At 41.3% G+C, this 17,169-nt stretch overlaps 1 protein-coding gene across 2 annotated transcripts in view; it reads left to right on the top strand.

Annotated features, from left to right (window-relative positions):
* LOC147152710 (band 4.1-like protein 1) overlaps nucleotides 1-17,169 on the top strand; it is a 64,166-nt gene that overhangs the window by 36,747 nt on the left and 10,250 nt on the right. For both annotated transcript variants that reach the window (XM_086051514.1, XM_086051522.1), the window contains 13 exons: nucleotides 1,287-1,329; nucleotides 2,437-2,512; nucleotides 6,342-6,560; nucleotides 6,644-6,731; nucleotides 6,822-6,974; nucleotides 7,593-7,690; nucleotides 8,097-8,272; nucleotides 9,227-9,471; nucleotides 9,877-9,915; nucleotides 11,548-11,577; nucleotides 12,697-12,852; nucleotides 15,023-15,073; nucleotides 16,853-17,169. The exon at nucleotides 16,853-17,169 is cut by the window's right edge and continues 88 nt beyond it. In XM_086051514.1, coding sequence (XP_085907640.1) covers nucleotides 1,287-1,329; nucleotides 2,437-2,512; nucleotides 6,342-6,560; nucleotides 6,644-6,731; nucleotides 6,822-6,974; nucleotides 7,593-7,690; nucleotides 8,097-8,272; nucleotides 9,227-9,471; nucleotides 9,877-9,915; nucleotides 11,548-11,577; nucleotides 12,697-12,852; nucleotides 15,023-15,073; nucleotides 16,853-17,169 — 1,691 coding nt within the window. The remainder of the gene's footprint in view (nucleotides 1-1,286; nucleotides 1,330-2,436; nucleotides 2,513-6,341; nucleotides 6,561-6,643; nucleotides 6,732-6,821; nucleotides 6,975-7,592; nucleotides 7,691-8,096; nucleotides 8,273-9,226; nucleotides 9,472-9,876; nucleotides 9,916-11,547; nucleotides 11,578-12,696; nucleotides 12,853-15,022; nucleotides 15,074-16,852) is intronic.

The raw sequence follows: 17,169 nt of genomic DNA, 5'->3' as shown, positions 1-17,169 counted from the left end.
GGGCGATGCTTCAAAAAGACAGCGACAACAATGGATATCGTGCCTGCTACAACCATAAAGGGAGCGAGATGACTAGACGATGCATTTAATTGTATTGCGAAAACGATCTGGGAGGAGGCTGCTAAGGGGGAACGTGGGTGAGTAGTTTCTTTACACACACATACGTGACATAACACCCACGCCACTGCCAAACTAGTTTGCTGCAGCAGCAACAAGTTGCGTGCTGCATCCTCTCCTCCGTGTGGGAAACTGAATGTCATCGCAACATGTGACATAATGGACCGATCAGAGCAGCAACAATTCCTGATGTGTGCGTCGCATGTGTCGCAGACCTGTCGCCAACAGCACAATGCGTCGGTCATGTGAATCAATGCGGCAGTTGTCGCTCGCGTTGACAAGGGAGTAGGAAGAAGCCTAAAAAGAAGCCTTTTACCGAGTAGGCTGAGATTAAATTTGGCCGCCTTGCGACCATGTCACACGCATGAGGGCTGATTAGTGGGCTAAAATCCACTCCGGCCATGCTTAGTCCAGCCCTTTTTTAAAATTTGTCAGCCTCCACCCCCCGCCCCAAAAATGGGCATCCGGCCGGGCCTGATCAGGCCCCGGGACGGACTGCCCAGCTCTGCAAACAACCAATTGTATATGCAAGTTTTGCATAGCTATGGACAATTTAGAGTCTTCAATTAACTTAGCGTGCACATTTTTGGAATGTGGGAGGACTTGAAGAAAACTAAGTCTGGTGTTTTGAGGCAAATGTCTGCTACAATTGTGGAGTGTATGTAATTACACATCCAATAGCATGAAGTGCTTTCATACATTTTTGTGAGCGCAAGCATTAGGACATGTATTAAGATGTTAACATAATTGATACATGGCATATTCTATCAAATGATCCAAACCTGATCTTAATTACAACAAGATCAATATCCAGATTCCTGCCGTCCATGTAAACCTTCATTCAAGATGTTCAAGTTTGATCAATAACCTAATGAAAAACCTAATGTCGGCTTGAGACTTAAAATAGCATTATACAGACTTTTTAAAATAAAGTGCTCTTCAGAGAGCAATAAAAGGTGCTGGTGACATTAAACAAAAGGAGCTGCATTCGATTAGCCTTCATTGCCCCAATATTGGATGCTTCCTGTCATTTGTAGAGGCCAGTGTTTGCTCTTCAACTGCATAAAGCATAAGCACTCAGGAAGGAGCTCTTGAAAATATGGCTGTGAAGGATTTTGCTGAGGTCAAATCTCTCAAAAAGGCATTGTCTCTTTTTTCATCTTTATTAGCATTGGCTGGATCCGTCCAAGGAGATTAAAAAGCAAATTCGGGGTAAGTGTACAAGACTGTATACACACACACAGTGTGTGCGTGGGTGTGCGTGTGTGTGCGTGTGTGTGCATGTGTGCTTGGCGCGTATGTATTTTTGCATCTGATTAATGAACCAGACAGCATGCTTGCAGCAGGTCACTGAAGGATTTAAAAAAAAATATCTGGCTTTGGCTTCATTATCAGACAATACAGACTTATTGGCGAAGAAAACAAGACTCATAAGTAGATGAGAGATGACAGGGTCAACTCATTGAAGCAGGGGGTGAACACAGGGCTAAGAGTGCAAGGTTTTATCAAGTAGTAAAATTCTGTTTTGTTTTTATTCGGGATGGGCTGTGTAATGGGGATATTTATAAATGTTCTGAACTGTTTCCATGCCAGTTTCCATGTTCCATGCATGGAGGTGGTGTGCCCCAGTGGAGGTTTGTATAGATCCGGGTTTGGCAAACCTTTTTGAAACTGAGAACTGTTGGGTACTGATTACAGTTTCAGCTCAGCTCAGCTTCAGAAAACAGGTGAGCTCTGATTGGTCATTACCTGAGCCCTGAGCAACTGTGATGTCATTTTCAGTCGACAGAAGTGACAAAATGGCCGCCTCCTGAGATGGCTAAAAACGGGTGGATTTTGCTGCTTAACTCACATTCCACAAATGAAATATTAATCATAATGCCATGTTTGAACTAGTGGGCCTGCATAGAACTTATTCTTGAAAAAAATATGTTTGGGTTGACTTCCCCTTTAACGAGGCGGAAAACCTATAAATATCACGAGCCAACACTTTATTTCTATAACTCTCTGCAAGTGTTCACATTTTCTAAAATAATCACTTCAAACTAATTCAGAGGAAATCACAATGCTGCATCATTGCTGAGATATTTTCCGAACACACCCACAATATTACTGACCCCTGGCCTTGTGAGAATGGCCGTAATCAATTATTGTATCAATTCCTTGTTTGTCATGACATACATAATATAATTTATCTGAATAACTGTACAGATGCTATACAGATTTCAGCAAAGTGCAAAGTTAGCCATGCAATGTTGAACTGAATAGATTCTTTGTTGGAAATGTGCCTAACTGTCCACGTTGCTAATCTGCTCACAGTTGGCTCCTGGATTCTAGGATTCTCTGTTAAATTCTACCCCCCAGACCCATCAGTGCTCATTGAAGACATCACCAGGTTCGTCTGAATTCTACAGCAAGTCTTTTACTGTATGTATTTGTCCATCAACAACAGTCGAGTAGGACTGTTGAATAAGACAGCGTAGAATAGGTGTAGACAGAATGACTTGAAGTATGGAACTACATCTACTGAAAAATATTACCGTAAATGCAAAACATAGACAAACCAAACCTAATATTTATTGTTTAGTTGTTACAGTTGATCCAGAGTCCAATTCTCTCCAGATGAGGACAATCAACTGAGCGATCAAGCCAAAGGTTGATTGAGACATGACCTCTTTTGGTCGTATAATGTTTGAGAACTGTAAAGCAAAGGTATTACTGATAGAATAATTGTTCGTAGGTTATACCATATTTACTCTTATTATTATCGTAAGGTTTTTTACACCATCAACAAAGGAAGGACTCAAATCATTCACTAATAATTTGTACGCACTCTGAACCCCACGGGGAACACCAATGGCATCAATGCATCTTGGATCATCTTGGTTTTGCCAATTTGCTGCTCTTTTTTGATGTTGCCAATGTTCTACCATAGCAGTAGATAATTTAGTTGTTAACTCTTGTGCAGGCATGGGATGTACAGACACAGGTAATAACAAAGTCACTAGGGCACAAAGGCCTGTTACATTCATTGGTAATTTTCCAGATAGTCGAGCATCTCCGCACAACCACCAGCTGGTTGAATAACAGGACAACATTTTGGTTATCCAGTTAAAGTGAATAACTGGTGAAAAGAACGAGCTGCACTGTAAGAAAAAGAAAAAAAAAAATATATTGTCTGGTCATCGTAGATGCATTTTCAGAATGGATAGAGCGATTCCCTACCAAACATCCAGACGCGTTGACGGTGACAAAAGCACTTTTGCAGGGATATCATCCCCAGATATGGTATTTCTAAAAGACATACAAGGATAATGGTACCCATTTTGTTAAGTAAATTGTGGTTGGAAATAGGGGTGATGGTTCACATTGATCTGAGAATTATGGTGCTAGCCACCCTCAAATTGCTGGATTAGTGGGAATGATGAATGGGGCAATAGTAGATAGACTAGAGTAGTGCGATAAAGAAACGGGAAGAACTTTTCATAATAAAATAACACTTAGACAACATGTACGCATACGGAGTAACAAGAAAAGGTTACATTTTTCTCGTACAGTAATAAGAATATCCACGCACACACCCCCACGCACACACCCACACACGCACGCACACACACACGTACACACAAAAGGAGCAACTGTTGGCATGTATGGCACACTTTCAGTAGACCAAATACCAGATGTAACACACTCAATTTCCACTCGACGACACATTACTGACAGACATGCAAAGTAGTGAGTGAACCTTTTGGGAAAATAACGGGGTAATAGAAAATGTCAAATCATATGCAGTGAAGATGACCCCATCCTTCCGTAAGGCTTGTTTACGTGTGTAGCAATTAAGAGTCGTGGGCCATGTCACGTCTCTTCAGGGGGGAAGGATGGTATAGATTGTGGAACGGCACTTTACTGCATATCGCTGTCAAGCATGTGACTTGTATAAACCATAATTCATAAGGAAATGCTACTTAATGTGTTTTATACAAGTCACACATACAAGCGCAGTATCCTTTAGGTGGGATTTTATTATTCGACTGAACAAGATAGGACAATACTAATATTACCTAATGCTAATTAATTTTTTCAAAATGGGTTGAAATTGTGCTATTACCGTGGCAAAGACATTGTGTAAATATATCATTACAGCATACCACAAATGACTTGGAGTGATAATGGAAGTCATTTTGTAAATATGGTATAACCTACGAACTATCATTCTATCAATTACGATACCATTTGGTTCCAAAAGGGGTGTTACTTGTTTTGATCCAATACTGCAGAGATAAATTGCTAAAGGATGAATCACTCAACTTGTGGAAATATTTATATCCGTCTGTTGATGCACAATAGCATGTGTGGCTAAATTTCACATTCTCCTTAAACTATTCTATGTTTGTATGTACACATTCTAGCAAGTGTATACCATGAATCGAATATGCAGTACAGATGTAGAGTTCTGCACCAATCTAAAAACATCTAATGAATGTGTGATCCAGAGGCATGAAGGGTAAAAATCAGATCAGCCTGTCTGTGGCTACAAATCGTTAAGGCAGCAATAAGAACAACTTTTTGGTATAAAACCCTCAAGACTAAATACCACAATGGATTGACATAACTCAAAAGAGGCATATTTGATACAAATGGGGTTTTTTTTGTTTCCAGGATCAAAAGGTCAAACAAGACAGAAAATATGAGTATCTCAATAATTAGTGATAATAGATGAACTGCATAATCGTTTGGTTTCAATTTAATTGATTGTGACATACAGTGGAAGAGCTAAATTGGACATAACCCACTGTGAGGATGCTGGTCAACCTTAGATGTTGGAAAAAAAATGCTTGGGAAATGATGATCCGTTCCATGCGCCAACTGTTGACGCTATAAACCTTTACCGGCAGTGACAGTCCAAAGCTGAATGGCACCGCTTTGCTCTCCCCAGTTACATCCCATGACCTTATTGCAATAATAAGATTTATGAGCTGTGGTGGTAGATGGCTGTGCATTATGATTGGTGGCAGAATATGCTCCAAAAGAATTCAGTGGTTCAGATGTTGCATAACAATACAACATCATTTTGATTTGCAACACGCATGGCTTAAACAATTGGAAAATAACATGTTTTTATGTGTTACTAATTCAGCTAGCAATAAATCAATAAACAGTAAAACGGTGCCAATTTAAATGCACATATTTAGTACTTTCACTGTTAAACTTTCAGTAAACCTAGACACTAAAACCACCAGAATACCAACGAACTCTTTCTTTGATGTATTTCAACCAAACTAGAACTAGAAAATGTCACAGCTTGCATTCGGCAATTATCAAGCAATAACAATAATTCTGTTACTGGTTATCTTGCATTTTGAATTAATCACTCAGCAATACCAAAAACATGCAGATGCGGTCATGACATTCTCAGCTACTTTCTACCATGAACGAGCTAACCTTAGCTTCTCCTGCTAATATAGTGATCTGTGAACAACAAAGAGGCCTTGACATTGAGGACCTCTCACTTCATTGTTTATTGGAAAAACCTTCTGTATGACTTTTTGATCTGTTTTACAAATGTGAAAATAAGTTTGTCATGCTGTGTTACAAAAATGAAGGAGAGGTGGGCCAGCTAGACATTATTCAAATTATCTAGCTGCAAGCAATATTGTCTTTGTAAAATTCATTCGTGCATGCAATCCACATCTAATTAATTGTGTCTCATAATGTGCTGGGCAGCCTCAGCAAAGACACATGTTCTGTTTTTTTTCTTTACCGTTTCTTTTTTCTCTTCTTTATTCTTTTCTCTTCTTTGTATTTATGTTCTCTTCTTTATCTGCACAGTTATGTATGATTTTTGCCTCGGTAAAAAAAAAGAAAAAAAATCAAAAATACAGCTTGCTTTTTATTGGTCTGTCATGACAGTTTTTGTATCTACATGTGCAAGTGTGATTGTCCATGTCTGCCCTCTCTGAACTCAAATAGAGGAAAAAAATACAAGATGCAAGGTTATTATCACACTTTCCTTATTGGCATTACTTGTGGTGCAACCACATGCCCCCAAAATATAATTTTATGAAGTTCAAAAGGTCATCCTTTGAGTTGAAGTCTCTCGAGGTTTGCTACAATGGCAGTAATGGGCACTGCCCGTGTGAAAGTATATTTGTGGCAGTTAGGCTAAAAACAAAAAGATGGAAGGCTAAACCTAACAGGTCTCCGTATGTTTGACTCTTCAGGTACTACCTGTGCCTGCAGTTGAGGGATGACATCCTGTCCGGCCGTCTGCCTTGTTCTTTTGTTACGCACGCCCTCTTGGGCTCCTACACTGTTCAAGCTGAACTGGGTGACTATGAATCTGAGGAACACGGGCCGGATTATGTCGCTGACTTTCGCTTCGCCCCTAATCAGACGCGGGAGCTGGAGGAACGGGTGATGGAGCTGCATCGTAACTATCGGTCGGCACACAAATTCACCGAATTTCTAGTGATACTTGCATGGCAGATTCAATGATGACTCCTTTGTGATTATCCCACCGTAGAGGAATGAGTCCAGCAGAGGCAGAAGTGAATTTTCTAGAAAATGCAAAGAAGCTTTCCATGTACGGGGTGGACCTACATCATGCTAAGGTACAGAGACAAACCATGAGGGCATGTACAGTACGTAGTAGCTACATACGCCTAAAGATTTCTCCACGCATTGTTGCCCACACTGATTAGGATTCCGAGGGGATTGACATCATGCTTGGCGTGAGCGCCAATGGTCTACTTATTTACCGAGATCGTTTAAGGATCAACCGCTTCGCCTGGCCAAAGATCCTCAAGATCTCTTACAAGAGGAGCAACTTCTACATCAAGATCCGACCTGGAGAGGTAGATTCAAACGACTGTGTGGATGTCTTTTTGCAGGATGCTTAGTTTTGCAACTGTTGCACATGCAGCCCAATGCGGACAGCTCGTGATAGTAAATAGAGTATGGCCAATACCAAAAGTAAGATTCCACTATGTAATTTAATGCTTTCACTGTTGGTAGCACGGTGCAATAGTCTCTCTCACAGTTGTTCCTCCCTTGCCTGCGTGAGAGCAGATTTCTTTCTATCCTCATAGTCAACACCAAAGCCATCTTGTGAATGTTCTTCTTCTGTCTCCTCTAGTCAGTGGGAGTTAACCTGAACGGTCAGGGTTCTGTTTTTGAAAAGATGTCAATGTGATGTTTAAAGACCTGTGATATTGCTAATAACCTATTGATTGGGCAGATGCTACTTCAGTCCACATCACTGAACATCTGATGGAGTGAGTGATTTGTACCGTACGAGTTCACCAAAGAAAATGTCTGAGGGAAAAGAAAAGCTATTGATTCTTCCATTGCTTTGGAGTTAACAAAGCTCACCCTCACACTGTCCCTTCGTCTTTCCCTGCACTCGCTCCTCTCACCCTTCCTCTCTTTTCTCGCCCTCCACCATCCATCACTCCTTCTCCCTCACGGCTCAGTATGAACAGTTTGAGAGCACCATTGGCTTCAAGTTGCCCAACCATCGGGCCTCGAAGCGCCTGTGGAAGGTTTGCATTGAGCACCACACCTTCTTCAGGTAGGACTTTGTTACTCACCTATTTTGCGCTGCTGCATGGCACAGTACAACTGCGAGGGATTGGCCTGCTCATTGATTAATCAATGGTTAAGAATCTTGCTGACTATGTGGAATTGATTGTTGATTGATTGTGCCTTGAAGCAAATGAGGCAAAAAAGAGTTTACTTTGGCTACAGTAAGCAGAGGTGCTTTTGATTCAGTCTCAAACCATACCTGCGGCCTCTGTTCTTTAGCGAATGGATATTGGTTCATGCATTTCTCAATTGGTTACAATCAAGACAAATCTTGGCAGTATGGATTTGGGAGTTACAGTAATTTTATCCTCTGAAATCCGTCACTAAATGACATACATTGACTTCTTCATTCTGTCCTTATTTTTAACGTAACCTGTCAACTATTTTTACAGGTTGGTATCTCCAGAGCCACCTCCAAAGGGCTTCCTGGTGATTGGCTCCAAGTTCCGCTACAGTGGACGGACTCAAGCCCAAACCAGACAGGCCAGTGCTCTGATTGACAGGCCTGCTCCTCTCTTCGACCGCTCTGTTAGCAAGAGGTACCTGCTGTCCCGAAGTATTGATGGGGGTAAGAGCTCACATTTGTCCTCAATCCCTCCAGTGTGTACCCATGGTTTTGATGGTGTTATGAAGGAAGGAATCTCTGTTGGCAAAGCTTTAACCTGACTGTTGAGTTAAAAAGTTGTAGACTACTCCACATCTAAGTCTTGTACCGGCATTTTTGATGGTGATCCCATCACTTCAAGTGTACCTGTGGCGCACAGAAGGAAGAATATATATGGTTTATCAAGAAAAACTGCAATCATAGGAGTTTTGGTTACACTGGTTGTAGTAAAGCAAGTTTATAATAGCTTGCGGAACCTATTTGTCGAGACGCCATGGCAGCTAACACCCTGAATCTGTATGCCACGTTCACGACAAGAAACAAAGTAAGACAAGACAGATTTACATCTACAGGCGAGCGAACTGGAGTATCACTCAATAGCAAGTGGTGGGTGCAAACGACGGCCCAGTCAACACCTTGATGTCACATCCGTTCCTAACATGCATCTTGCATTAAAATTAAACAGGGGGATTATTTTGACAAATCCAAGACTAGACACAAAATTGGGAACACCAGATATTTATCCATTACAATATGCCTCCGTTTCCCCATCAATACCTCGATATGGGCCGCTGGCAGTGCCCTTTAAGTTAAATCCTGATCACATCATGTTTGCTCAACAGAGTTCATGGGGATCAGTACTAAAGCCCCGGAGGTGAGTGTAAAAATGGGCCAATGCCAGTTAGGTACATTACACCACACAGCATGGTTAGAGTACCGTCAGGATCAGAACTTTAGAAAGAACCCCAAAGAAATACAAACACCCTGTGCTCCTAAGTATTTTCTTTCGCAGAATATGTACTGCATGAATGCCTTCAAATTAAGATTCATTGCATGCCAAATGGGTTTTTCTAACATGTACCTACAAGGATTACTAAAACTAAACACACCACTTTCCCTCCACTGGCACCAAACCAGCTTCAGCTTTAGGCAACAGTATGGACCAGCTGTCCCAGCGAAGCTCGAGTGAACGAACACAGTTCATGTCCAGAGAAGACCTGGACCAAGAAGGCAGCCTGGACCTAGACCATGATAACTACCACTACCCGGACCAGGACCAAGACCAGGATCATGACAATTACCAGGACTTAGAGCCGCACCAAGGTCCAGAGCACATTCGTGGTGTGCGCATGTCAACATGCAACAAAACCTTGGAGCTCAAGGTATGGGTCAATAAGAAATGCTAACATTTGTTCTCTCAAATTGATGAATAACTGCTGATCAAAATGGCTTTTATACGATACGATACTCCACATCCTGGACTGTAACAAACACTCCAATTGATGAAATCCAAAAAAACATTTATCCTCTTCAGCTTTCTTTGCCTTGGACACTGGTATTCACCACCCCTATTTTCCTAATCGTTTCACCTAATCTTGCCCCTTTTTAACTACTCTTCTCGCATTTAAGAGACACTTGATTTGCTCCTAAATCGCCTTATATTTTTTTAAGCGACTCTAAAAAGTTCTCTCTTCTCCCTGCTCTAATGTCATCATCCATTCTCGCTAACCACCCCCTTTCCTCTTTTCTGACCTTTTTTCTCCCCTCTGGCTTGCCTTGTCCTGCAGGCTGAGGAAGCAGCCTCGCCTGTAGACTCAAAACCAGAGGTATTTTGGCCACTTTTGTGTGCGTGTGGTTGTGGTTGTTGTTGGTCTAGTACCGCACCTCATGTCTGCACCCTGCGTCCTTTTATGATTGTTTTTCCCCTGAAAGGAATGTTATTTCTATTCAACTGGCGATTTTGCAGAATTCCAATGGTGATGATCTGTTGTTACACCATATGAGTTGTTAACAGATGAATGGACAGAAAATGTAGAAGAAAAACCTGTTGGCAAATACTTTATGTTCAATCTAATTATGTCTGTAAATGATACTATGCACTGCAAGAAACCTCACCTAAGTAGTGCTGCACAGCAGCGGTTATCAAACTTTTTACAACACCACCTAAGCTCTCAGATGTTCCACCTCCACGACCATTATTAAAATACAGTTGCATAATAGGCCTACATATTCATCAGACGCGAGTGACTTTCCATTCCAAAGAAGTTTACAAAATAAGATGTGCCTTTATATAGAAGTGCAACGATTCGTCGTCTAATCAGTGATCAAATTGATCAATACTTATTCTTGATCATCGATTAATCGGTTTGAGACCTTGTTTGTTTTAATATTGTACAATTCCTCAGAATTTCAGTATCTCAACAGTAAGTATTCTCAGATTTTTGTAGTCCTCCGTGAAGCAGGGAGCAGGCTGATTATTTTATTTAATTTAAAAAAAAACATTTGCAAACATCTGCTTTTACTTTAGAAAACAATGATTAATATTTTTACTGATTTACTGACAGGTGTTACGGACCAAGTCAGTAATTAAATCATAATTCTTTTGTTTGTACGTTTTATGCACTACCGGTTTGAAATAATGTTCTTAATTTCAATGAAGTGATGCAAATTGAATTTTCCTTTAATGGTATTGATTCATTGATTAATTGCCCAAATAATGTTCAGATTAATTAATTATTAAAATAAGTAAAATAAGTTAGTTGCAGCCCAACTTTAATATTATTGTAAGCCACTATAACATTATGCACAGTGTCAACATTAACACTGCACAATTCTGAAAGAATGAATAAAAGTGAACCAAAAGGATATACAACTGATCTGCACTTAGGCAGTAATTCTTTTGTAGACGACGACGACAAGAGACCCACCACACTTTGAGAATCACTGCAGTACAGAACAGGTGCACACTATTTATATTTTAAAATATTAATAGTATACATAACAAACAGTTGGTCCTCAAGCATCACTGATTTCCCAGTTTTTTCCCCCCCAGTTGAATAATCGCTTGACACTTCACTCTCCAACAGCCAAGCGTTAAAAATGATCATTTTTGATCATCAACATTTTAATTGGAACGCTGTACACAAGATACACTTATTTAAAAGGCTTTATGCAATCAGCCTCATGCAGATAAAATGAATTAATTTATTATGCGGGCTTTAGGGAAAGTCTACCTCGCTGTTCATGTTGAGTCTGGAAGTAAATTGATATTCAATGGGCCTATGTTGAAAAGGATTGTTTGATGACTGTGTGAGTGTTTGCCTGCTTTGTTTTCCATTTTTTGGCTTAGCTTTTACATCTTTGCATGGAAATTAACCAAACTAATGGAATAAATCACACCATCATCTGCTTTGCTTAAAACGCCTCATCTCACTTGGCTCGCTCCCCACTTGGACAAGGATCTGGCCGCGACTCGGCCCAAGCAGGAGGTATTTGCCTATCTTGTCTACTTTGACATCCATCAATTATTGTCTTGTAAGAACACGACATGACATGAAAAATGTTGGGTTTGACATGACACATTCTACTGTACAATGTGTCAAACATCTTATTTTGCTGTTGATACTGACTCTTGTTTTGCTTCTGGTGCACCACGAAGCTGAAAATCATGTGTCTGATTGTAGTGAGAAGGTGTAGAGCAGTGACTTCATCAGAGAAAAAAATAAGTCATTGAACGTCAATCTATATTTCCATCATTTGGGATTGAACTCCATCCTCTAAGATAATGATGTTCAACCCCACCGAGTGGTGTCTATCAGATACTACCCTTTGGGAGTAGAAAAATTGGAGTGGCCTGCCAACAGTCCTGACCTCAACCTAAGTGAACGCTGGTGGGATTGGCGTAGGAGTGCGGTTTGATGACTGCTTTGTGATGATTTCTGTTTGTGAAGTGGAATGCCATTCCACAGCAGTGTGACACTATGTCGGTCGGTGACCAGCTTGAGGATCATTGCTAGGCTGTTTTGGCTGTGTGTGATTCTCCCACATGATCCTGAATGTTCATTGAAAGAATATTGTGCTTTATAAAACTGCCAATATGTCTTGACATATTGTTACAATATGTTACTGATAAGAATTCATTCATGCAATCCTCCAAAGAACATCAAACAAAAGTCAACAGCAACAACAACATAAGTTGTTTGGCATAAGCGGTGCTGATGCGTGCCATTTTACATGGGCACAATGCACATACTCAGCTGTGCTGTTCATCCCACAAATGCATGTTCCTTGGAAATGGGGCATCGTTTAAAGGAGGCTTCCTAATGGTATAACATTGTTGGCAAGAAGAATTTTTACAACTATCCAACAGGGCAACACACATTTGCAAACAATTTGTTCATTGTTCAAACTGCAGGTTTGTTAGTGTGACGATGAGAGAGTAAAGTCAAAGTCAAATAAGACATATGTAAACTAGCATGCGAAAATTATATTGCCCAAGAGAGTACAATGAGATCCTGTTTATTGTGGGCCTTTTGTTGAAAATGACAAGTCTGGAAAGTATCTCTTTGGTGTTTATAACTCAGCCTTGACTTCCATTGTGTAAGCAGCAGTTCTTGGACAAGCCAGAAGATGTTATACAGAAGCACCAGGCCAGCATTAATGAGCTGAAGAGGGCCTTGAGGCAGCCTAATAGCAAGATGACCCAGCGGGAGAAACGTGCTTGCTCCGCTACTCCTCCTGGAGGAACCCCAGAGCGGAAACCAGTAAGAATGTGATTTGATTCTTGATTCTTGGGTATTTTCCCTTTGTCTGGTCTGTTTGGCTTGGCCAGGTGTCCTGTAATGTCTTGTGCAGCTATTCCAAATATTACTTACCAGACTGAACAAACAAGTGAGAAAAACAGATCGTGATATTTGACAGAGGAATGAAATGGTTTACATTTCCCCTTGATTTGTCTTGAAAAAATCTCTTTTAGTGTTATGTAGGTTAACATTGGAGTGCTACGCCAGGCTAACTATTTACTCTATGTCAACATAGGCGACTGGTGAAGTCAATTTGATTGACAAGCAGGATGCTAATGGACGAGCGCTGGATTGTGACTCTAATGTGGCTAGAGACACGCTGACTGTCACACCTTGGGCTGAGGAAAATGGGGGAAAGTGGAACTCTCCAACTCGGACATCTCCTCAAACTGACTTAAGAGCAATGGGACAAACAGTTGGAAGCCCCCTCGATGCCCCTTTGGCCACTAACAATGGTTATAATTCTGTATTAGCGAGGAGTTACATTCATGAAAATGGATTCAGTTCCCCAAAGGCAAAACAAAGGAACGGAACACAGAGCAGAGATGTTAAGCTTTGCCAATATGAGCAGAACATACCTCAAGTGCCAACAAAAAGCTTTGCTTTCTCCCCCGACACTCTGGATTCGGTCTCAAAGGGAAAAGGGGCCAAGGCATCGAGAGACACACAGAAAATCGAAGACCTGAGCTCTGAAGATTTGCTGAAAGATTTCTGCAAAACGTGCTCTGAACATACTGAAGTCACCAAAGTCATTCCTCTCAAGCCACAGAGATCAAAAAAATCTTTGAACAAAGACACCATAGTGTGTGTGAACCCTCTTAACCAGCCTGCGTGGGGTATCGTCGGGGATGCAACATTGACACTATCAGAAGGCGAATCCGTTGAGAAAACAAGAGCGGAGGATAATGATAGACTGCACCCTGACACAGATAGAGTCAGTGATAACCCAGCAGCTAGAAAATACCTCAGCGGCACTGGGCCATTGCATCAACAACGTGACTTGAGAGAATTTAGGGATGCAGAAAGTCCAATGCCAAGAAAAGGCGAGAAACCGGAAGATTCTCAAAATGAGGCAGGCTTTAATGCAGAGAGACTCCTCTCTAGGTTACCAACAGTTCCGCCACGAACACTTCCTCTGAAAAAGCAGTGGTCGCGAGACCGCTACAGCAACACTGACTGCAGCCACATCCACTACAGAACCAACCAAGACGCCACCAAAAGGAAGCAAGCGGTAAACGACCAAAACCCGTCTGATCATCATGGGGAAATAAAACATTGCATGAGCTTGACGCAATGACATGCAAATCTTGTGTTTGCCATCTCAAAAGTAAAACAAAATCACACGCTCATCCTTTACAACCCATGTGACTGAGAAAGCAAAGCCATTGATCAACTTAATTCTTGTCCACGGTCCAGCGAGCTTTTTGCTTTCCTTTTTTCCCCTCTGCAAAGCTTGACATCTGCTTGGTCATTTCAGAACGTCACGGACCTTTATGCTAAGGTCCCTTCCTTCCAACATCCTCACATGACAAAGGTGGCTGCTGTTGCAAGGAGCGCAAGGCCTTTTCCAAGCATTCCTTCCTCGAAATGTATTCGTAAATGGCCGAGAAAGGCTGTGAAACGGAATGTCCTAGTACCTTGGCACCTCTGTAGCAACACTAGACAATGTAAAAACATAAATTAGACACGGACAGAGGCTGCAGAGCTGCCAAATCTTTCTGGGTTTAGGCATTCATACATCCCATTTCCAATGAATACCTTTCCCCTGAAAATGGTTATTAGTATTATTACTATTATTTTTTTTAAAGTGGAACGGTTCAGTGCATGGCATTAGAGTTCATTTTGAAGTGAAATACAGCATGCTTCTGACTATAGCTTCAGTCAGGAATTTTCTTGTTTTTTCCCACCCTGAGAAACACCAACGGACAACTTACTGTATGCATTAAACAAACACTCAGCAGGGAGCATTGCAAACTTTTTTAAAATGTCACAACTAATGTTTGTGATCATTTTCTAATGAAATCCCATTACGTTAGTACTATTATAGTCGAATGTCATGAATGAATTTTGGGATTTGATATATTTTCGGCTCTTTAATAATTTCTACTTTTCTTTGTGCATTCTTTTGTAGGAGACCCCTCCGACGCCTGCCATTCATGAGGAACCTCTCAGCGATTCCTCAGTGAGTAGTCACTCTGCATCATCAGCCTAGATGGTATCTCTATTACAGTCTTACTTAGAAGTTCTGTTCTGAGTCGTTCAAATGCAAATTTCATTTAATTTTGGAATATTTCTTTATGGAGCTAAAGTGGTCATTATCATAAAACATTTGCTAACTGTACTCATTGTCATACAAGCATAAGCAGAGGTTAAACAGTTTTACCTTATAACGTTAAAAACAATTGAAACACTTGAACAGTGATGATCGAGATTTAATGACTTTAATGACTGTCTTCAACACTGTCACGCAAGCATGAAATGAAATCAAACATGTAATATAAAATGTAAATCACGCTACTGTTTGTTGACAACTGACAAGCATATGAAAGCTAACCAGTCAGCAGTTAGCAGCTAGTGGGAGAAACTAACGTAGCAGTCTACATTTTCACTTAGTACTTTAGGCCGTTGCATGAAGTGCTAACAGCACAAACATGTCTCAATGACACTGGACACAAACAGTTATGGAATAAAAACAGAAAGCGACCAAAATAAAACTAGTAGCAGCCCTATGTTTAAAAGGAACTCCGCCTGTAATGACACGCTTGCTCTACTTAATTGGTTCTTAGTATCATAACTATGAGATGAAAGTTTCAAAAAACAATGTCCGGTGTAATACATTTTGTAAAAACTTTATTTGCATTAACGCTGCAGTGTTTTTGTGTGCACAATGCTTTCTGGGATGATGATGTGGAATGGTTGCTGCACTCTGCTGAGCAAAGCAAAACAACTATTAGCATCATTGAAAAGGAGTCAAAATGCCACACTGTGAGGCTTTTGGGTGTATTGTAATTTTCAATGAAAGGGGAATACAGAAAGTGACGTAAGCCTCCAAAGCTTTCCTAGGGAAGAACGTTAAGAAAGCAGTTGGAGGATACAAATGGAACAGTCCACCTGCCCAAAGAGCCAGCCGCCACTCTGCTCTCGACTCATGAGAGAGCTCACTGGCGTGTCTGGCTATGAATGATGGTTAAAGCCAAACGCAGTGCCAACCATATTTCCTTACAAGGAGCCTAAACGCCCACGCGTGACAAGTGTAAACCGTGCTAAAAGAAGCAAAAAGGCAGGAGGTGTTGACGTTACATGAGGATGCTAAAGTTGGTCATTTTCAGTGGTGTCTTTGTGGCAGCTGCTTGCCCGAGGCCGACGAAGAAAGAGAAGCGGTGAACATAGTACACTTACAGATGTCAGGCTGCTTGACGGGCATTTCGCGTTGTTTGTTTGCTTCGTTGTGAATTTTGTGGCTGGTGGCCGGGGCTCGTCCATACCTGCAGCTGCTGAATAAGCACTGTCCTCTACCTGAATCTTTACTTCTTTGAATGTGGGTCCGCTTGCGTCATGCTAATTCTTGCTGGATATTTGTATTCTCGTCTCACAATCTTTATCATCCATTCAGAAAAAGTCCAAAGGAAAAGGAAAAACACACTCTGTCTGAAATTAGAGCTAGTGAGCACGAATACTGCTTTTATGATTAAAAAACTCCAAATTCAATTACAATAATGTTTCTAATGAGAAAAGGCTACTTTGACAATAAAGACATACTTTTGGAGGAACTAAATGTCAAGTGATTCTACAAATTTAAAAGGATGTGTGTATTTGATATGTCTGCTAAAGAGTAATTTTACAAGATCTCCCAAAATATAATATTAGCACAGGTATACTTTATACTCAGAAGTTAGGCTGGTTCGTTTTTCTTACCTGGATCACAGGCCAATGCCTGAGATAACGTGGGCTCTCTCTGTAGCGCGAGCCCTGGGAGAGGCGTCTGGGGTCAGTGTCCGAGGACGATCAAGACCACGAGATCTCGTACTTGAAGGAAACCCACCTGGGCATCGAGCGCAAATGTTCCAGCATCACAGTCAGCTCCACTTCCAGCCTGGAGGCCGAGGTCGACTTCACCGTCCTTACGGACCTGCACACGGGCATGGAGGAGTTCTCGCGGGGCATGTCCGAGCTGGGTGAGCGGGACTTGTCACCCGACGGTGGGCTACGCTTCGGGATCGACTTCCTCCATCAGCAAGAACCCTCAGAGCCGTCGCCTCCTTTGGTGTCTGCGATGCC

This window comes from Filicampus tigris, chromosome 1 (assembly GCF_054856515.1).
Source record: "Filicampus tigris isolate MCC_2025a chromosome 1, RoL_Ftig_1.0, whole genome shotgun sequence".
In the NCBI taxonomy this organism is placed as follows: Eukaryota; Metazoa; Chordata; class Actinopteri; order Syngnathiformes; family Syngnathidae; genus Filicampus; species Filicampus tigris.
This window is presented reverse-complemented; position numbering and strand designations above follow the sequence as displayed.